Raw genomic sequence first — 22,557 nt, forward strand, 5'->3', positions numbered from 1 at the left:
TTGGTTAAATTAGTATGAAATACTGTCTTTGCAAGTTCATTAAAATTATTCTATAATGGGTGTCTACCGTAATTTTTGAAGTTTTATATTCAGTTTCTGGGTGGTGGTGCTTGCTATTTAGCTGATGCTCCCATCATCATTTCTGCCATGTTCTGGTGTTTGTTGTGCTCTCTGGCCTTTGCAATCACCTTCATGGCCAGTAGTGTTATTTCTGACCTGCTCTCCATAGAAGTCTTTTGCCCTGTCCCCTTCTGCCCTCATAATAAAATAGTAGAGTAAAAAAATAAAAGTCACCTGTGTTAGTTATGTATAATTGGAGTGGAGAAGGGAATCCTCTTTGGTTGAATAATATATTTTTACAGAATTTAAGAAGATTATTTCACCAGAATACTTATCTGTAATGTTTACATTTACCAAATGTAGCCCTTACTGATTAATAAGGGTTTTTATCTTTTTATCTGCTTGAAGAAACTAAAGCTATACATGTAAAAAAAACCCAAAAAAACCAACCAAACAAAAAAAACACTCCCCAGGGAAGGAGATAGTGCTGGGTTTTCTTTCTACTCTGCAAGCAGCATGCTAAAATGTACTGGATCAATACTTGGAATCAATACTGGAGAGTTTCTTAGGAGCAGTTAGGAGCATAGGAGGTCTAATCCTGATGGGATCTGCGCACTTGGATCATTTAATAACCTGCACAGCTATGGGGGCTGGTAAAGCCTCAGTGCTGAGTGTAGGACTGGGCACAGGCTGGTGAGAGTTTGGCTCGCCTGGTGCAGTGAGCGCTGATCACTGCTCCACAGACTGGGAGTGCTCCAGGGGTTAGTGACCACTGCTCTTCCCTGGCTTGTAAGACACTGTCTTTATCCCTCTCCTTTGCCAAGTAATCAATCCCTCTTCCTCTAAAACATGAGCAAATCACTGAATTAAGTAAGTGAATTGCTGTGAATGTAGATAGGATCCAACTATTCTTCTTTCGAGAAGGGCAGTGATTGAACATTTGAAAAAAGCTGATAACAAGTATTATCTGAATAATCTGAACTTGTCTAATTGCCGTTTGAAAACTTTCCCCGCAAACATTTTATCCTTACTGAAGGTACTTGTTCCAATACCTGATAATCTGACACTTTTTCTTTCCAAGTTTATTGCTCTGTTCAGCTCTGTTCCCTAAAGAATTTGTATTTCTGCTTTGACATTTTTGAGTTCTTTTGCCACAACTAATTTGTGCATTAACTTCTTTATATGTTGAAGGCATGTGCTAATTAGTGCTAATGAGTTATTGAGTAAATGGAAATCAGAATAGATATTAATTGCTGAGTAAGATGGCAAAAACTTGATGTCCACACAAACCAAAACCTTACAGATTCAGACACAGAATTTACTGACTTCTGTATCTGATAGAAATTTTCTCCTGTGATTCTTTTCTCCTTGCATCTCTGCCACACACAGGTGCTTGTTCCTTGCATAGGTGTATCCAGAGGAGTGAGGAGCTGATGCTGAGCAGTGGCTGAAAGCTCCTGGGGGTCATTTTCAGCAGAAAGCTCATGTGGATGCAGGGGTGGGGAGGAGATGTGGAAGGGAGGGAGCAAAGGCAGCTGGAATAAAAACTGAGCATAAACTGATGTGGAACTGAAGCACAAGAGACTTGGGGTCTGGTACCAGATCAGTATCTTTCCTTTCTTAAAATCTGTAGTATGGTCATTTTATATACAAATAGGTGTCTGATCTACTGTCTTTCCATGGAGGTCCCTGAAGACTCAGCGAAAGAGGGGCAGGAGAAAGCTGACATTATGGCAGAGCTCAGATTGAGTAAATGGAATGACTCATAACCTGGACCAGTTGAATATTTGGTTATGACAGAAGAATTTTGAATATGGGACATAACAAGTAAAAAGGACAGTCAGAAATCTAAGCAGTACTCCTGGAAGCAAGTTTTGCCAATTAATTTTTGCTTTATCTCTACTGTAATAGCATTCCTTTGACATTGCATATAGCTATTGGTGTGATCTGCATGATGTGGATTGAAATTGCCATGGTATCTGTTAGGGTTTTAAATACAGTTTTCTAAATGTGGATGAGAAAATTAAAGTAATTAATTTTACATGGACTCTAAGACAAGAATTGACCACAGCCATTTTGCTAGCAAAGTTTTCACATTCTTTTTGTCATCCTTTATAACTGATTTTCTATAACTGCTAATGGAAAGAGTTTAATAAAAGGTGATAAACTCAGATAATTTTTTAAATAGGGTTACAAGTCTGTTAAAGCATAAATGTGTTAACACTATTGAATTCTGTAGGCTTTTTAATACATTTTTATTTAAAAAAACAAGTAAAAGGTAAAATGAAAAAGACAAACCCTGGGCGACTGGAATGATAAGAGTCAATGGTAGAGCAGCTTTCCTCTGTAAAATAATAGTTTCATCTTTGTTTTCTCTCTTTGTAGAGTCCCAAGATGTGCAGAGTTCTTAAGCCTTCCAACCATTTTCATATTTGAGCTCGAAGTTTTCTGTGAACATATGTTGAAGAAATTTTGATATTTTTTTTCCCAAACACCTCAAATTTTTATTGTGATTTCCTTCTTCTGTATTTTAAAAACTCTTCTGTACTTCATTAGCTGTTTTAGCAGCACAAAATATCCCCCTTCTGTCAGAAGTTGACTTAAAATTCCATCCTTCATCCATCCACCAAGTACCTATTGTTACTCTTTGAATTTAAAATTAGGGCTTAATGTCATAAACCAGTAGAAATATAGTACATCTAATATAGCTATTATTGCTATTTTTAAAGCTTAGAGGATGAGAGAAGAATAAAAGTGAGTAGCAATTGGTATAATTGCTGGGACAGGGTATAAGGTATTCATGGAGAGGAGTCCTCCTGTGTGAGCAGAAGTAGTGAATTGGGCTGAAGCATCAGACAGTTATCTGCAACTTTGTTCCTTGATCAATGTGCAGTTCTTTCTTGGTCTTATTGATCTTTTATGCTTATTTAATGTACTTTCATTTTATGAGACCCATATAATCATTTAATGGAGTAATTTGAATTTGGTTTGAATAATTTCACTTGCTGTGACATTGGTTTTTAACATACTGGGTTCATTTACTGGATATCTGTACTGCTACTGCCATTAAGAAAAGAATAGCTTATCTACAGAACCAGGCAACTGTTGCCAAGTATCCCATGTTAAATGATTTGACCTTCTTGAGAAAGTTGCACACACTCAGTATCTCTATTTCAAAATGTCAGGTATGTTCAGAAGTTTATTTGGGGGTTTTGTTGGGTTTTTTTTCTGTCTGTCTGTTTGCTTGTTTACTCTGAAAACTGGTGAAATACTAATTCACAGCAAAGCAGTTTGATCGTAGTGTGAGCTGTGCTGAAGATCAGCTTGCTTATAATAGACTTTTGCTGAGCAGCAGCCCATGCACTGCTGTGTGACAGCATCATTCTTAATTCTCAGCTCGCTGTGTGCCTGGCAGTGCGTGCTCGGGGCGCCGGCTGGAAATCCAAGTAAGTGTCTCTTACAGAGCCTCGTGCTGCAATGCCCTGGCCCTGTTTCGCTGCTGAGCTGTCTGGGTACCTTTGGTCTGGGCTGCAGTAGAGAAGTTTTCCTGTCATGGCTCTTCCAGATACTCCTTTCAGCATACACGTAATGGTGTAAATGCATTTTTTCCAAGTCAGGCTATGTTAGATCTGGAGTGAAGTGGGATACATTGCACCAGCAGAAGCCCTTTTCTACACTTAGGCATTTTTTGGCATAAAAATACTGTAGACCTTTCGCTTCATCCTAGGATGGTGCACTGAGAAAAGTTCATAATCTAGAGCAGGACTTAATTTATTTGTATTAAGAATGGAATATAGAATCAACATTGTTACACTTCAGTAAGCAAAGCTAGTGAAAAGTACTGGGTAAGTCATGATGAATACTGTGTGGTTTTTTTTCTATCCCCCTTTTGTGTCCTCAAAACAACTTGATGGGGCTGGTTTAACAGATGGGCAGAAAACCTATCACTGTGTGTTGGAAAACTGTTTCCAGGTGAAGAACAGTTTTCTTAAGTAATTTTCACTCTTTTTTCTTTGTTCAACATTGACTGAACTAGTCAAAACATTTTAAGCACATTAAGCAATAACATATTAAGTCTATAAAATAATTAAATTTGAAGTAGAAGCTAAGAATTCTTAGAAATATTTACATTAATATTTGACTTTGTATAAATCTTACAATAACTACTTTTGAATCTTCTAGGAACCTTGTGTTGTAGATAAGGAAAAGGTTTGTTAGGGTGGATGTGCTGTTTCATACTGAAATATTTAGGATTATATGGTAAATTTATTCCTGAATCGACAAAGAACTGTGCTTTCCCTTTGTTGTAAATGCTCAGCTGTTATGATGAAGCAGAGAGACTTAAGGTTTATGTCTCTCCTTCCAGGAGAGCTCTTGTAGAGTTATTAAGGTGTTGCAGCACCCTTTGTTTTTCATGGAGTTTTTTTCAGTACATTTTCTTGTACAGGAATTGCACAGCATTGCTGTACCTGAGTTCAGGTAGAGGTTTAATGGCTCCTTCTTGTCTTGTTTTGGTCCTGGTCACTGCTCTGAAGAATTTTTATGAATCTGCCCTCTGTATATTCTTTGGGAAGACCCAGACTTTTAAAATTTATGTAAGGTTAATAGTCTGCATAATTTTGCAGAGTATGAGCAGGTACTTGGCAGGAAGTGCCAAAAAGCTGTGGCAGATTTATGTTGTGCTCTGTAGTCTCAAACCGGGTTCAAAGGACACTCTTTGTAACAGCTGACAAATAATACACCATTAAATAGCTCTTGTGTGGTGGAGATGGAGTCAGGTAGTTCCCAATTTCTAAACACATTTACAAAGCAAAATCTTTATGACAAGAGATGTTTGGAGGTTTTTTGGATCTGCAATTTAAAATTTAAAAGATGTATGCAGATTTGGGTTTTTTTTTTTTTTCCTGTCCTCACTGTGTGAAAAAGGATAGGAGAATCCTGTAATTTAATCCTCCAGTAATTCTCAAGTCCCTTCAGTGTCTCCAGTATGTTTCCCCTAACATGAGAGAAATCTCTGATCTGCAGTTTTTTCCTCATTGAGATGCTCTCTGTCTTACCTCTGCCTGCAGGCTCTCTGTGCAGTTCTCACCAGTGAATCGTTTGATTCCTCTCAAGCCCTCACTGGAGGGGAGCCAGCAGCAATCACTTTCAGGAGGAGGCAGTGAGAGAAGTGTAGCTGAAAAACAGCTCCTTAACCTGTCTCCATAAAGCATGTCACTTGAAAGTGGGGATACTTGCATCCTTTGTTACCAGGCCCAGACTCCTCACACCATGCCCCTGTTTTTTTAAAAAAATGCCTTTGAAGATCTGTCTCAGCTGCTACATGTTCTCTGGAAGGGAAAAGTCAGTACTGTGCCTCCATGACTGTATTGCTAGCTTGTGGTAATGTAGGATTGAAAAATCTCATCCTACTTCTATGTATTTATATATTTTTAGATGTTATTATCACGATAAAGTTTGGGAACCTGAATTTTATAGATCCCATATAGTTTTCAGGACTCTGAAAACCTGGGGAGTACAGAGCAAGAGTTCTGTAGAAGTTCAGGGATAACTTTCAGAGAAACACAGTAAAACATGCATACCAGTGTTATTTGGAAACAGAACTATGCCATGATTTCTTGAGGGCTGACTCAGTTTATAGCTCTTAGCTCTATTTTTGATGATGCTTCCCTTTGTTGTTTTCTAGGGAAGGAAGAAGGGGTTAGATCCCTCTCTTCCCCTCTTCATGTTTTGCTTCCTCTTTCCTCACTATATTTTCCAGTTTTACTTGGGGCAGAGGGTGAGGGAGACTGAGACTCACAGCAGCATGAATGGTTACTTGGAGAGTGAAGGTAGAATGAAGAACATACATGCAAACAGTACTTAGACTCCTCAAAGACATGAAACATGGAGAAGTATTCTGAAATGTTCTGCTTTATCAAGACCCAAGGAGGTTTTTTTTCCTTTTCCTGTTTTTTTCTTTTCCCAGAAATGTGCTTTTGGTGATTTGTGTATTGTATTAACTTTAAATGATTCCCTCTGTCAGCCTACACAGACGTCCCTTCTCTTAGTTGCTGCAGGGTCTTCGATACTCAATTTCAGTTCTTTCATCTCATTCTATTTCTAAAACAAGAATTGTGTTCTGCTTATTTTTACCCTCGCAACAGACTTCATACAGAATTTTTCCGTCATTTCTTGTAGCATATGAACTTTGAGGGATTATTTTTTAAATATCCACCCATCAACCCCTTTTCTATTTTCCTTTCTTCTTACAAGCCACTACTTGTTTATGAGATGATGGAAAACTGGTATTCTCTAAATGAGCCAATGAAATTATTTTCCTATTTCCTGTTATCAAATACAAAATTTTATTATTGAAGCCTTATGCTCCTAAGGAGTGCTCTGTCTTACCTAGAATGACTTTGAAGACCTGTCTGATTTCCCCTTACTCCAGCAATTTGCCTTAATCCCTAATGCTGCTCACTGAATTCAGATCAAATATAATTAACTTTGTGGTTGAAAATGAATCTTCAGGAGAGTTAGAAGATGATACATGTAATTGTTGCTTTCTGGGAAAGTTTGACATTTTCAAGTCCAGTTTTCATCCAGTTTGTGACACATAGGCCTTACTTGCTTTTCCCTCTGAAATAAACATAATATGACATAATCAAAATGTATTTTTTCTTTAAAGAGGAAGCAATAGCTGTTTCCAAGCAGTTACTGAAATGTCTTATAAAATGCATTTAATCTTGAATTCTCATTTATGATAGCATAAATACGTGGATTTTTAAAGTCAGTGCCTTGCAGAGACTACACTTTTCATTGTTAGATCATTTGTGTAAATCAAATGGAAGTTCTGTTAAATCTGACATACTTGTACTCTTGTAGTCCTAGAGCTTTAGTCCCTCTGCAGTGCTTGCTTTTGGAGAGTGAAGGAGCCGAGGTGCATGGGAGCTGTCCCAGCAGCCTGCTGGTGGCTGTGCTGGCCACCACAGGAGACCCAGGGCTGCCAATCTGATGTGTGACATAAAACGGCAAAGAAGGTCATAAAATCAATTAAATGAATCAAAAGTTTTACTTGATAGAATGTTCACTGACTTGTTTTTCTCAGTTGGTAGAACTTACAACTTCTTTTGTTGCATGGTGTTTAGGGTCATTAAGTACCCAGAGGGGTCAGGCTCAGGTTCAGCACTGTGCTGGCTCTGCTGTGGTTAGGGAGTGTGTCTGCTCTCCATCAGTAATTCTCTGTTGGGATTCTTGTGTCAGAGACATAGTTAATGCAGTGTTAGGTAAATCCATTGCTTGCTAACCCCAAGATTATCCGGTGAAGGAATACAATGGCACACGCTCCTGTGATAGTGGAGATGTCAGTCAGCTGTCAGTAGCCATCCCCTATAAATGAGTTTAAAATGACTGAGAGGCAATGGACATGAGAGGTACATGGAATCATGAATGCCGCAGGAGGAGCAAAGGAACACAATGAACAGTCACCCTCTTCCATTACAAGCCCAAAAAAGTGCTGAATGAAACTGTCAGCTGGCAGGTTCACAGCCCGAAGTTGCTGCCCCATCAGTGCATATTTCAGTTGCCATGGGAAGCAGAGATTGCTAAATGTTTCCATGAGTTACAGGATTTGTTTTGTAGTTAATGGAAAAGAAACAGAAAGTGAGGATTATTGAACATAATAATCCTCACAATACTTATTGCTCATAATATTACTAAATCATAAATTGTTGTTCTGTGGAGCTTCTGCTTTCTAAGTTGTCCATGCATTTGGCTCAGCACCCTGTGATGGAAGGAGCTAGGAGCTTGTTAGGAGCTTGGCTAACCTGAGGGCAAAATCAAGTCATGGAAGTTAATAGCCAAGACCACAGCTCGTCTAGCAGCTTATCTCTTAGGATCTGTTGATAGAGATTATATACTGCTTGCTGAGATATCTCAGAGATACGTATTTGACAGTAATAAGTTTTACATACTGTAATTCCATGTGTTGTCATGTTTCCAGTCAAGACTCTTTGCTGCTGCTGCTTCTTGATTTCCAGTGTTTCAGTGATAAATAGTTTTGAGTATATCAATATCATTAATTTTGAGCACCCTTGATAATCTTTATTTAATTTTCTGCTGAAGTTATTTTCAGATTTTGATTTTTTGTTTATTTTTTTTTGCTTGGCAAAAAAACACTTTCTGGATGTTGGAAAAATGTGAATCTTAATTGTGATGCAGGTGTAATAATTTCTTCAGGATTGGGTTCCTATTAGGAAGTTCAGTTTATGCAATTGAAAAATTGGGGTTTCCCTGTTTTGTTTTTTTTTCCTGAAGAAAAGGTGTTTAATTTGAACAATATTAATGTTTCTTTTAGAGAAGATTCTGTTTCTTTCCTGATCTTGAAATTATTCATAACTATCAGCAGTAAATGTCACAAATTATGCTTTGTATGGCTTGAGAAAAATCTGTTATCAGACTAAATACTATTTAGAATTAGAACTGTAATAAAAATCATGATGGAATCATATGAGTACACAATGTGTCTGTACATTCTCTCAATTTTTCTAAGTATTAAACTGCTAAACATATTTTATTCTTCAAGCAGCACTTTTTTGTCCATTCAACTCTTTTGTGTTAATTATTAGATACAATTGGCTGAGAGATGTAGGTAATAAAAATTGGCTCATAGATAATTATGAAATTCTACAAAGAAAATATCCACATTATTTATTTAATAACGGTTACTTGCTAAATTAAATGTTTTCACTGTCTGTTAACAATTTGTTACTTTAATGACCAAAAGACTTGCCTGAACTTATTGTTTTCTTCCTTGGATATGCAAACCTTAAAAAAAAGGGATTTATATTTTTAGCATTTAGCTCATTACTTTGAACTCGGCTACAATAGATACTGATTTTTAATTTTATGTCTCTGTGACATTAATGATAGTAGAACTCAAATGTGTCATCAGTACTGTGTTAGAGAAGACTTAGTTTTTCATTTTTATCCATTTTGAAATAATAGAATGAAAACAATGGCTTCTCTTTCTGTTTACACTGATATTTAGTCATTTTGAGAAGACAAGTACATTTCTGTGAAATCTCAATCCATGGTAATTTTTGACCTTCACATATGCATCCTAATTTTGATACTGTGTTTTTTGTAGAAAATAAGGGTCAGTGTACATGAAAGATCTCAAACTAATAGTGATGGATCATACTATTCTTCTACGTTGCCAAAGAACTTTTTCAGGTAGCAGAAAAGGTATGTGCCACAGCTGTGTAATAGCAGTCCTGGAATGTGCTGTAGGTGATTAGTCCTGGAATGTGCTGTAGGTGATTGTTCCCTTTTGTTCTGAGTTTGAGGAGCAGCTGTACAGGTGGGCTGCTCTAATTCCCTTCCTGGTGTTCGCAGCTGGGCGATGATTTGAGTATGTGATGTGTCAGGTTTGGAGGCTGTGGTGAACACTATGGAGCAGCTCATGTGGGGTAGATTGGGAGGGATGTGACATTTCCTTCAGCTTCCTGGTGTTCATGTTAGTGCAGGTACAGCTAAACATTACTGTAAGTGCTAAGGGTGAGAGTAAGTTTATCAATTTGCCTCTAGATATCTTTTTTATCAAATTGCAATGAATGTTGTAGAGGAGACAAGAAAAGTTTTAAAACTTTTTTTATTTTTTTATTTCACTATTCAAATTGCACAATATAGAAGGTGTTAAAGAATCATCAGAGGCAACTGCTGTCAGTCTGTTGTGGTTAAATACTATTCCAGTTGAAAGGTCAAAAGACAGGCATCTGTGTAGGCTAACTTCAAATGCAAGTGTTTGGAATATGAGCACTGTTACGTTCAGTTTGGCTTTCAAACAACATTCTTTTTTTGCCTATTTTTTTTAGTACTGTTGCTAAGTTTTATTATTGCTAAAAGAATTGGCAAGAATTCTGGCAGACTGGGCAGATTTCTGCCATGGGCTGATCTCTAAATTTTTAAAAAGCCTTTGCTGTAGGAGATAAGATACATTTCAATAAGTTTTAAAATTTTGCAGTTACGTTCAAGTTGTCTACAGAAACACTCCGTATAACACACGTATAACACTTTGTTCTACAAAGTATCTGAGGTACATAAAACCTGTGTAATTTATAACCTATGCAACACCTGTTTACTCTAAAGATGATAAAAACAGGTAAATCTGCAACCAGTTGCAGGAAATTATTGATGATATGACAAGTGAGGGGTGGGAGGAATTAAATATGCATTTATTGAGGACAAAAATTGTATATATTCTAGAGTACTGAGGGAGTTAACATAGCTGTTACTAAAGAAAATGCAGTTCTGCTTTTGCAGAAGTGTTTTCCTGAAGGTGTAAGTATGAAAGGGTGAATGGTGGGTGTTGAAAAGAGGCAGGAGAGACCCATAAGGAGAGAGGAATATGAAAGAAATATTTGCAGTTTATATATATGTAGTAAAGAAAAAAAGTAGTATTCCCCCTTATGCAGGGGCCAAGATAGCATGATTTTTTTTATTACTTTGATTATATAGCACTGTAACACTACTGATTCTAAAGTATCTCCTGGCATTTACAAGTGTATGTTAGGAACTACCTGTGTTCTCTCACGGGCAACCTAGATTTTTGGATGCACATATTAGTGCAAAAATAATGATATAAACTCAAAAAATGTAGGACATATCTTACCAAAAAGAAAAAAATTAAATGCAAACTAGCTAGTTCAGGATGGTAACTGTAGACTTGTAGACCTGTAAGTCTGTAGCTGTCCATGTATACCTTTATCCAGGTGTGAAGTATTCAAAAATTAGGTCAATAACTATTGACATCATTGATTAAAACTCAAAAATGTACCAAAATCTCCCCTTCCCTCCTTCGAAGGCAGTGATTCAGCGAAGAGTCAGCCATCTTTGCCTTCTCTGCAACTGGTGGGATGTTTGAAAGAAGTTATTTTTGACTGAGATTCTTGAGACACATCATAATTTTCCTTCATTTTCTTTTATCATTGCATGGTCTATTGCAACATGGATTATTACAACATCTATTACTGATGGAAACTGAATCATCACACGTTTACATAATGATCTATATTGAGGAATTCTGCTTAGCTATTGAATGATAACGTATTAATAATATGTAAAAGCTGCCAAAAAGGCTGGTGTTTTCAGGCCAACATGTAAATTTAGGTTATATTTTGTATCTCTCTGCTTGTAACTATTTTGCTGGCTTTCATGGCTTTAGTTGTGATGCTAACTTAGGCAAGCAAGACAGCCAAAGTCACATACCTTCATTTAGGTGAGTCCTTATCTGAGTTTCCTAGTTCAGGAAAGAGATGGTTTACTTCATCCACTCCATTTGGAAGGGCATAATTCTTTTACACGGGTTTATGGTGCAGTTGGAATATATTTTCAATGCAATTACCTCTGATAAATATGAGAATACATTCTTTTCATCCTGCTTCATTTTATATACTGATATGATGCTCCATATCAAGGACTGCTTATTGTTCACCTGTTGAGATTTCAAGAAATATTTTCAAGACAGTAAAAATCCTGATTACTGTCTGCATGAAATTTAGTAAAAACAAACTTTGTTCACCTCTTTGGTTTTTAGTTTTGGATGCTCTCCTGAAATATAAGCCAAAATGAGCATTACCATTGGCCTTGGCAATGAACAAGCAGTGCAAAGCTGTGGGCTTGGGTGGGAGGAACTTGTCAAGGTGGAAAGCATACGATGGCACTAAATTGCTCTTACAGATTAATAAAACCAAACTGTATGAATTGATCTGTATTTGTATCCTTTCACTACATTCCTTCATAATTTGCTGTCTGTCCTGTTATTTTTCATCATTCTGTTGTTCTCAACTCTTTCAAAGCTGAAGTTCATTTCTTCTGTAACGCCCCACTTGGGCTACATCGCTCTCCTGTTCCATATTATACCTTTCTGTCCCCCTTTCTGTTTTTGTCTCTTTCACACATGCTGTACATTTGCTTTGCATCTGTGATGCTATGAAGTCTGTTCAAAACCAAAATAGGACAACTAGATTTTTACTGGCAACATATTTTATTTTTACTTTGCTCCAAAAAAAGCCCAAGAGGAGTATTGACTTGCCGAGGCATTATTGCATTGTTGCCAGAATAAATTTAGTTTTGAAAGTCCATGTACATCTGAAGAGCAGTTCCTTATCTGTGCAGTGTCTAAATTAAACTTAAATGATTTTTTTGTGGCAAAGTGCTTTTTTTCTGTTGATTCTTAATGAACAGTCTTGTCAGAATAAAATGTGGACTTTGTAAGTTGTATAGATACTGGGTTTTTCCATGATTATAACTTCTGTTTCATGTTACAAACCTAGATTGTGTTTGTAATTTATGGCCACTGGTGTAAGAAATTTTCTTTTGAATATTTTCTGATTTCTAGGCCATAGCTCAGATAGAATACTTGGGATGAAATTGGTTTCCACTCCAGCCAAGTGCTATTGATGAATGGCATGAATGTTACCGTTCTTTTTGAGTCTTTTATCACAGAGAATTTAGAAAAAAAAAATGCAGTTTTAGTTACTAAAAATGTAATGTTTGGGAGCTCTTGAGGGAGTTTTCCCAAATCAGCCTGTTTTGAGGGACCGCTTAAGAAGCTTGCGATCATTTTTAGGGTTCTGGATCCTAATGTTTCACAGTTTATTGGTTTTAATCATATTAAAATATAATGTGTGCATTCCTGCAGCTTAATATGTTCTGTGGGTAAGGTGTATGGAACCATCAGTACGGTATTCTGCCTCCATGTCTAACTAGAATTTCTCACGCTGAAGTCTGTATCTCTTGCCTCTTGTGCACCTCTGAGAAAGGTCTGTCTGTCAGGTGGCAGAAGATGCAGTTCGATCTCCGCTTAACCATTTCTTTTCAAGGTTAACAGACTCAGTTCTCTCAGCCTCTCCTCACACTCAGTGCTTCAGTCCTCTGTCATGGTGGCTCCCTGTTGGACTCATTTGTCAATGTCTCTGTTTTACTGGGGGTGTGGAGTACAGTGGCCTTACAAGTGCCAAATAATAAGAATAATGAGTTCCCTCAACCTGCTGGGTACACCCAGTCCGATACACAGCTGGCTGCCTCTGCCAAAAGGAAGTTTAAGTTAAATTTTCTGTCCCCTGGGTTGGTTTCTGAAAGCTTCTTTCCAGCCAGCAAGCAGCCAACCTCCTTGTGTGGACAGGGCTGTGCCATCCCAGGTGAACAGGGCTTAACTCAATTTCGTTGAACTTCATGTTTTTTTCTGTCCTTATCTGAAGGTTGCTAAGGTTCTTCAGAATGGCAGCCCTGCTCTCCAGGGCTTCTTTAAATTGCTGTTACCCGTAAGCTCGCAGAGGGTTAATTCTGTCCTGTCACCCAGGTTACTGACAGTGGCATTCAGCAGCCCCCAGCTGGATGTGGGGCTGCTGCCTGCTCCCCTTGGAGCCCGGCAGTCCAGGCAGCGGAGGGCACAATAGAAAGCAGCAGGTTTAGTAGGTCGTGGTGAAGTAAGGTTGTGAGTCTGTTGTCAAGGGTGAGGGGGAGGGATGGGGGAGATCTAATGGTGTGTGGGAGGGGGAACCTTAAAGGAGTTCAACAACTCTTGCTTTAGGCCTAAGTGAGTGTGGGAGTCGTGTGGTATAACTTGTGATTAGACCTAAGTAGTGTTTGTCTTGGTGTGTTAAGCTATTTTCTGAATCATGGCATTTTCACAGGAATGTCTCCAAAATTTGGTGCTCATTGTTAAGTCAGTGATGATGATAAAAATAGATATCAAACTCATTTCCATCAGTTCCAGATCCTGCGTGGCATCTGATTTCCAGCCCAGATAGCAGTAGGAATTAACTCTGCCATCAACACGACTTAAATGCAGCTTTAATTTAATTTAAAAATAGCTAGTCAGTCTTCCTCACTGCTCCCCCATAATTGTTCTCAATCCAGGGTGTGATTTTCTTACATTTTCACATGCAGTTTGGAGAGAAGCAGCAGGCTTCCTCTGTAGATAGGATTGGACATAGATGATTATTAAAGCACTACTAAATATTTTAACATAAACCATACTCTGTTAAAAAAACAGGAACAGTCTTTTGGAGGAAACAAAGCTGATCCCAAGTGCAGAATGATGACCCATTCTTTCTTATTCCAACCTGCCTTTACTCTTGAAACTTTCCCCTTTGTTTTAACATGCTAGAAGATGTTCAGATTTTTCATACCTGCATGGTCCCTGAATTAGAGTGTGGAATTTTCGGTTTTCTTCTGAAGTAAAGCTTTGATTAGGTAAGATGATGCTTCATGTGTTGGAAGTGTTCAAGGTCAGGCTGAGCAGGGCTTTGAGCAACAATACCATGGAAGGTGTCCCTGTCCATGCAGAGGGGTTGGGCTACATTTTCTTTAAAGGCCCCTTCTGACCAAACCATTTTATAATAATATATATAATGTACATGACAGGTCTGTTTTACAGACAAGTACGGACAATACAAGATAATTGTCTGTGTTTAAATGAGAAGTTCATGTTTTGCTTTATTTGGCTTGTATTCTTTCCTCCAGTTTGGTTTTGGTACTGTTCATCTGATTTCTTTAAAATAAAACCAGTCTTGGATTGAAATGAAGAGCTGAGAAGTGCTTTGCTATGTTTTTATTTTTCATGTTCCCCTTCTCTAGGGACAGGTATCAGAAACTATATCTGGTTGTCTAATATTTCCTCTTCTGGACTTAAACAGAAAGAGTGTGTTAATGTGCTGTCTGAGGCAACAAGCAAGTACCAATGGGCCCCACTCAGTTTCTGTCTCCAGCAGGACAGTGTTCACTCAGTGTTGCTCAAGCAGCTAAAAACTGAAATCTTATGTATTATGCATACAAGTAGTTAATTTTTAAGATGGTAGAAATTACTTAAATATGGATCAGATTTCATAGCAACTTAATGGCACTCTAGTGATACAGACAGATTTTATTCTCTGTTGTTTCACTGACGAAACGTTTGCAGTAATTTTGCTGTATAGGAAAAGGGAAGAAAGATACCAAGAGTTTTGTAACTAACTGGAATTTTAGTAAAATAATTATTTTCTTCCTCTTTAATAATGAATTAATAATGAATAAATAATACCTGCAGAAAAAATTACGAAATTAATAATTTAATATTCAAAATTAATGATTTTTAAAAGCATATTCAAAATTTATTACATTGTGTGTGGCACTTAGTATAGAGAAATTACATTCTTATTTTGAACACTTTACACATGTAATCTATGCAGTTTTGATAGGAATTAACATCTTATTCTGAAGAGCTCAAGTTGCATCAGATAGCTGTAAGATACTGTTTAATAGTACCAGTAGTGGAATCCTTTTCACTTGATTTAAAAGCTTAATATACAGCTTGCTTCAGCAAGTGCTTTCGTGCCTGGTGCAGAGTGTGGGCCAGTCATTTCTGCTTGAGTGGAGAATTGGTCTGGTTAAAACAGACCATAAGCAAAGGCATCAGCTTCAGCTTTGAACACACAGAAATTTGCCTGCTCTTCCTATTCCCTACTTGCTCTATGTGCATAAATTGCATGGCAAATTTAAGTGTCTGTAAGCAGCAGACTACTGTTCTTTAAGGTAGGGTGTTTGCTTGTTCCACCTGAGGACTAGAGATATAATGTAAAACCCTAGGTTGCTTTCACCAAAGGGTGGGCATTGGTCTTGTGCTGAGGTATTGGGATCTCAGGCTCTCTTCTCAGGGCTTTGGTTTTAAATTAGTTGCATTGACAAAAACAAACCAATTGACATATTCTGGGTCAGCAGCATCCTGGGTTGTTGGTTCAGATACAGGTGAGGCAAACAGGATGTCCTTCCTGTTCAGTAGGTACTGCTGTAACTAACATTTCCATTAAGACCATGGAAGATAACAGAAACAAATATTGCCAATAGCAGTTTAGGTTCACTATCATGAACATCTTTTACCAATGCATGCATAAGTCTTCTATAATAGTTCTTGATAAACCACATAGCCTCTCATCTTCTGCATACTTAAATCCCAGCAGAGCTCTTGGGTATAATTTAGACCTGTTGATTTTTTTTTTTAATTTAAATTAGTAATTTCTTCAAAAATTTTAATTTTTCTTCTCTGTGGAAAAATAGCAATATCTTCTTAGGGTACAGATATCACCAGTATTATCTGCAACTAAGACTGCAGAACTAAGTAAAACAAATGACCAACGCAAGAAAAATAAGTCTCAAACCTTCCTCAAACAGAGAAACAAAGATCTGTGATTTTATCATTCTATGATTTTATTTAAAATTTCAGGGATGGGTTATTTTCCATTAATACCCTCTCCCCACCCTTCCCAATCTCCCATGGAACACCTCTTAATTTGCCATTGGATTCTTGCTTTTGAGGGGAGTTACATGTCTGCAGATCTTACGTGTTCGCTCCTGGGGAACCCACTTCAGATGTTCTAATTTCCCTTTTTCCTCTCTTTATTAGTGTCACTGAGGTTGGTTCTCAGAGCACAGAAGGGTTTCTCTCTTGACTCAAGTAGCCTCTAATGTCATGCAGCTTAATCACACTGGTTTATTACTGTCTTCTGTTTTTTCTCTTTGTTAGTGCACCTGATTGTTCTCAGTAGTCTTCTGTTGATTCTCTAATTCCCAGCAAAAACTCAGAATCAATTCAGTCTATATAAAGAATGTAATACAATTTTTGGGGAGCTCATAAAGGTGCTAGCTTCATAGTTATCTCTGTTCTAAAACATAGTTTAATGCTTACAGAAAGTTTCAGTTTCTAATCTTGATTCTGTATTATCACAAAGAATATTTGAGGTTAAAAAATGAGATCACATAATAGAAAGAATCTGTGTTGGTGAGTCATGTAGATTAAGGAAAGCTAACCATGTTGCTCAAAGTACTGTTTTTCTGCCTAATGTACTACCTGCATATTGGATTTGTCTGTCTATGAAACTCCTCTTACATAACTATCTGGGAAACATTGCTTTAAAAAAAATGCATTTTCAAGCAGCACCTCAACCAGTAGATTATAAAAGTTGTTCAGGTTTAGTAAATCAAGAAAATTTAGAATTGTTGTCACAAAAATATTTGTTTTATTAAAAAAATACAAAGTTCTAACCCTTTGAAGTAGATGATAAATGTCACTTATTCCTAGGTCTTAGTATATTCTGCCTTGATATACAATATTTTTGTTCAAGAATATGATTCAGCAGGCGGTCTGTATTTAAAGTTCTTAGAAAGTAATTTCCAGCTGCTTTTTTCCAGCTTAATAGAGTGTGATAGAAGGGAAGAAATACCAACATGCTATGAGAGAGTTAAGCATTTGCCTTTATGTTCATGAACCTATATAAAGAGGTAGAATTATCAGGGAGATGAGAGGTACAGGATGGCTATAGGACTGTGGTAACAGGAATGGAAGGTATAGGACTATAGTTCTCTCTTCTTGTTTGCTTCCTAGGTATGCTGAGAAGTGTCTGGAGCAGCCTGTGGTGCTGCTGAGAGGGCGATGCCTTGGTGGCTGCTCCAGCCCTGGCACATGGTGGTACAAGATACTTAGATTCTATTTTGTTAAGAGCACAAATCTTCCCAAAGATAACAAAATGTTATATATACTCTTTTAAAATCTCTTAAGGTAGAGATGTCAGTTATAAATATATACTCACTAAATCTTTCAGAGTTCATACAGTAATAGTTTTACTCCAGAGCTCTAAGGTTAAAAGCAGATGGAAAGCTGGCATGCTTTAAACTGGACACCAGTCCCCAGAGTCTGTGCTAGCTGAGGGGTGAGCCCTTGTTTTTGGTTAATTCCTGACAAGAAGACACAAGTACCTTACAGCCCGTGTCCTGCTCACCTCTGATCATGACCACAGTGTTATTGACTGACAGTGCATGACAAGAAATAGAAAAATGATCACGGGAGTAAGTGCCTGAAGCAAAATCCTACATTTTCTATTCCCTGAGTTAATAACCAATAGCATTTTTGTTGCGTTTCACTTGACGAGGTTTCTTTACTAACTAAAATTGACCAGCTGGAACGGGTGAGTTCCACAAAATGTTGCAAGTTCTGCAACATTTTAAATAAATCAGGTCTTAAATGCACAGGTATTTTGGGTATGATCTGGCTGCTCTTATGTCAGCTGTCCTTCTGCTTGGTTTCATCGTGCTGTCCAGGGGAACAACATCGCTCCTGAGAGTAAACAATCTTAGAGATTTCTAATATTATGTTGTTGCATAGATGACAAAAACTATCAAAAGGCACATACCCTGCCTGTGTTACAGCTTCTGCTCTCACATAAGAATGGCAGAAAATCACTTGCAGGTGTTTCTGACATAGACCTGTTGTCCTTATGAAAACTGCTTTTCTTTCAAAAACTGTGTAATTGCTAGAGCTTCCTCACTGTTAGAACAGCAACTGGGGGCATCTATAGTGGTACAGCTAGCCACTGAACCTGCAGAAAGGCCCACTGTTTTCAAGTCCTGCTGAAAGGCATTGTCCCAAGACATTCTGTTAGGATTGCAGAAAATTTGGAGCAAAGCTGCAGATTTTAACAGGTTGGCAGGAGGTGGCTGCCAGTCGGAGACAGATGGAGGTATTTGGAGAAGCCAAAGCAGCATGGTCTTTCTGTTCTTTTCTTAAAACCATCAGAAGGAATAGATTTTTAGCTCTTGAAGTGACTTTAGATTTTGAGATAAAACACAGCAGGAAGAAACAGTATCTTTTTTGGTAATTTTCCTCAAATTTTCTGTGGATTTAGGAAATTATAACCATATTTTAATTTTGTTTTGTTTAGGCAGCCTGGGCTTCCAGATTATGACTTTATGCCTTAAGCGAACTACACAGAAGTTCTTGTATTTGTGGTATATGTAAATATTTGGTAATATTTACACCTTTTTTAATCTCTTTGCCAAGAAACTTCTTCAGAGTTTACTGTGGCAGTAGAGTGAATCTGTGATAGTGCTTTACTCCTTTTTTTTTCTGTGCAGCTAAAAGAAAAGGGGTCAGAAAATTAGTCTTCACACTCAAGACTTGCTCTTTGGAACTTGTGTGAGTTCAATATTAGTTTTAATGGGTTCATATGCCAGACCACCTGTAGAGATGCAGCTTAGTCACAGCAAAAAGTTGCAGGGAAATAGGGGGTAAGTGTGGCTGCTGTGGCCTGTGGCAAAAGCAGCTCTGTAAACACACTAGCACATAGGGCTTCATGAATTGCCTGTGCTGTTCTGCTGCTTAGCTGACCTTTGACCACTCTGATCCATTTTTAAACAAATGCATGCAGGGAAAAGCATTTGCAAGTCTATTCTTAGTAGACTAAAACCTATTTGACATACTGTTCTGTTAAGAGAGACGATTTCCTTTGTGCCTTTACTAAGCTTTATGCAGTATTTCAGTAAGCTTTTTGTTTCGATTTCTTATATGGTATTTTTCATGTGCAGATGTAGGGATGTTCTATACATAGCTGTAAAATGATTCACTTGGAATTTTGTGTTCAGTTGTGAACATGTGATTGCTAAAATTAATTTGAGAATTAGATCAGTTTTTTGTGAATAAACAAAAATAAATGGCTACTAAAGTGAAAGGTTATTTGGCAAAGATTTAAAAGTTCAGTTGGCTTAGTTAAAATGTTTAAGTCTAGCTTTGTTAAAATGTTTAAGTCTGTGCCTTAATAAACTTACTTTGAGAACTGAAAGGAAGATAACTTTATTAGGAAATCATAGAGGACTGGTTATAAATGGAAATAGTGGAACACCATCTTATGACAGAAGACTCTGATACTGCATGAAATGCCTTGGCCATTATTTTGTTAGTTTTATATGAACTTTCAAAAAAAAAAAACCCAGTGCAAAACCTGCTTCATTAAGCAAAATGTTGAAAACTGGTTAAATGAGAGTAGTCCTGCATTATCTTGGTGATAAGCAGTACTGTGTAAAGGTCCAGGCTACCTGGTCAGGGAGAGCTGGATTAATTTAAATCCAGAAAGATAAAAAGGAGAAAAAAAATAATTGAGAAAAGATGAATTTGAATAGATTTTTTTTGCTGCAGCTGCCAGTCCAGCCCAGTAATCTGTAGTTTATGGCTGATGGTGATTTCCACAATGGCAATAATTTTTGTGATGATTCTGTGGTTAAAAGGGAAAAAAATATATTGTTTTATTTTTGTACCATTCTTTTGTGTTTGATCCCACATTCTTATTCAAACATCTGGTTAGATAAATTTAATAATCTAGTTAATTCTTTGGGGCAAAGGTATGACTTCTTTCCCCTTTTTGGCCTGTGATTTTGATTCTGCAGTTCCTAGAACTCATGTTTTACATCTCTTCAGAAGTTTCTGGGTCTAGAGAAGTGTCTTGAAGTAAATTCAATGTATTCAATATCCAGGTTTTCTTAAGTGATAATCCTCCGATTTTCAGTTTTTCTGGTATAAGACTTTACTTTGATATACTGTATTGTCAAGTGTTGTATACAAAAATGTCTCCTGGAAATGGCTGTAACTTTGAAATGTTTTAACTTGCTTAAAATGTTCCATTATCCTGTGTCATGCTTATCAATGTTTTGTTGCTTTTATAGATTATCTTTCTCAAGGGATAGATCTGTCTGGAATAGAAGTAATTGAAAATGACCTCCTTTTTATTGCAAGAGCTCGTCTTGAGGTGGAAAACCAGGCTAAAAGGTTGCTTGAGCAAGGTGTGGAGACTCAGGTAAAATACACTTTGTTTTCTACTTCCTTTCAAAAGTAAAGTGTAAAAGAACTCGAACTTGATTTCTTTTGCTTTGTGTACCACTGTCCAGTGCAAATTAAACAAGAAAAAAGTCTTATGTGAGAAATTCTCACACATGACTATATTCAAATAAATTGACAAAACTGGTCTTGTACAGTATTTGCAATAATAAAATTTGACAGCATCTGACCCTATAATTTGGAAGAAAGTAGGTGAACTGTAAACACTGTCATTAAAGCTTGATGCATTCAACACCATATACAGCATTGCCAGTGTTGCCAAGTATTATAGAGAAATACAAAAAATGCAGTTTCTTAAAACTGTAAGAAAATTTCTGCATTTTAGCTGTGCAGAAATATATAGAAAAGATTAGAAAGATTTGCATTAAAACTTTAAAGAGCAGTTTAAACTTTGAGGCAAATACTCACTGTAGGGAAACAAAAATTAATATGTATAATTACATTAATTCATATTAAATGTAATTATTGACATCTCAATAACCTGGCTATATCTATTAACTGTTTGCAGTATCTTTAGTGCTATTTTCTTGTCTTTGTAAAATTTAATGTTCTTTTGTCTATACATTTTTAGTATTCTTCAAAAACTATTTTAAATCCTCTTTGCCAGAGTAAGAGGAGAAATGTGGTGCAAGTTTCTATCAAGTTTGGATCTTAAATTATAGAACAAAGAGGCTTAGAACAAGACATTTTTATGCTGTTTCTTACCAGAAGTGTTAAACTTCTCTGTAATTCAATATAGCATTTGTTTATACTGTTGAAGATTGACATGAAAATAGAACAGATACAGACTAGAAAACGTATTGAATAAATTGGCTTGGTTAAACAACTGATGATTGAAATTATCGGAATGTCTCCAACTTTTGCTTAGATCTGTCATTTCAACTAGTTTTCTGCAGTAAGAAGTCATGGGTTTGGTAAATACCTTTGACTATTTGCTGATAACAAAGTGGTAGGAAAAAACCACCCCATTTTTCACTTGATTACTATTCCAGTGTTGAAACTTCAGGCTATTTGAGCATGTTGCCAAGCTGTGATTGCACTTTTTGCAAGCTATGAAGCATATACGTTATTAAATAAAGATTGACGGAAGATAGGGCCTAAGAAAAAGCAAGTGGACATTTATTTTAAATGTAGCTAAAGTCTTCATCAGTGTGAACTCTTCTAGTTTTTCATGTCAGATTTGACCTTCTCTGATAATTTTCTCTTCATATTAAGTACTAAAATGGAATTGACAAAGAAACCCCGGGGAAATCAATCCCACTCCACCTGAAATATAGACAGATTTATTAGGTGTTCCAGGCTGTCTCCAGGTAATCCAGAGATTATTAAAGCATATGCCTGTTGTGCTTTAGCCAGGGGCCTGTTTCCAACAAATGGAAGAGTGTTTGGAAGAAAATTATTAGTGCTTAGTCATATCAGAAATGGGGATGTTTTCATGAGGAGGTGCTGGGTTATGCCTCACAGGTTTGTTGTTGGATATGATTTGTGAATTTAATGTTGAGAACAATAGTTTGCTTTAGAAAATACATATGCAGGCATTGCCCAAGACATCTAGAATTTGAAATGTGACTAGTGAATAGTATGTTTGTGATCCCTGTTATTGTGTTTTATTGACAAGCTGATTTACATCTATGCCTTCCAACCCCTGAGTTTTCCTTAAAGAGGGCATGGGACCTTCAGCTTTTCTCCTGCAGTAGGCACTACAGAATTCCTCAGATGAACTATCTTCCTGCCAGTATGCATTCTGATAGCTGTTTGTACCTTTGAGAATAGTGCATGTGTTTTTATCCAGGTGGTTCTTCAGTTATTTGATA

The 22,557-nt window shown here is 37.0% G+C and overlaps 1 protein-coding gene across 3 annotated transcripts in view; it reads left to right on the top strand.

The window, feature by feature from the left end:
• Positions 1-22,557, top strand: part of COG5 (component of oligomeric golgi complex 5) — a 175,350-nt gene that overhangs the window by 54,046 nt on the left and 98,747 nt on the right. For all 3 annotated transcript variants that reach the window (XR_015772491.1, XM_005519180.3, XM_014248890.2), the window contains exon 7: positions 20,572-20,702. Coding sequence is in view for 2 of the 3 variants with exons in the window: in XM_005519180.3 (XP_005519237.2) it covers positions 20,572-20,702 (131 nt within the window). In the remaining variant the exon portion in view is untranslated. The remainder of the gene's footprint in view (positions 1-20,571; positions 20,703-22,557) is intronic.

Source organism: Pseudopodoces humilis, chromosome 5 (assembly GCF_049639895.1).
Source record: "Pseudopodoces humilis isolate 2021_Gansu_Grassland_sample_001 chromosome 5, ASM4963989v1, whole genome shotgun sequence".
Taxonomy (NCBI): Eukaryota; Metazoa; Chordata; class Aves; order Passeriformes; family Paridae; genus Pseudopodoces; species Pseudopodoces humilis.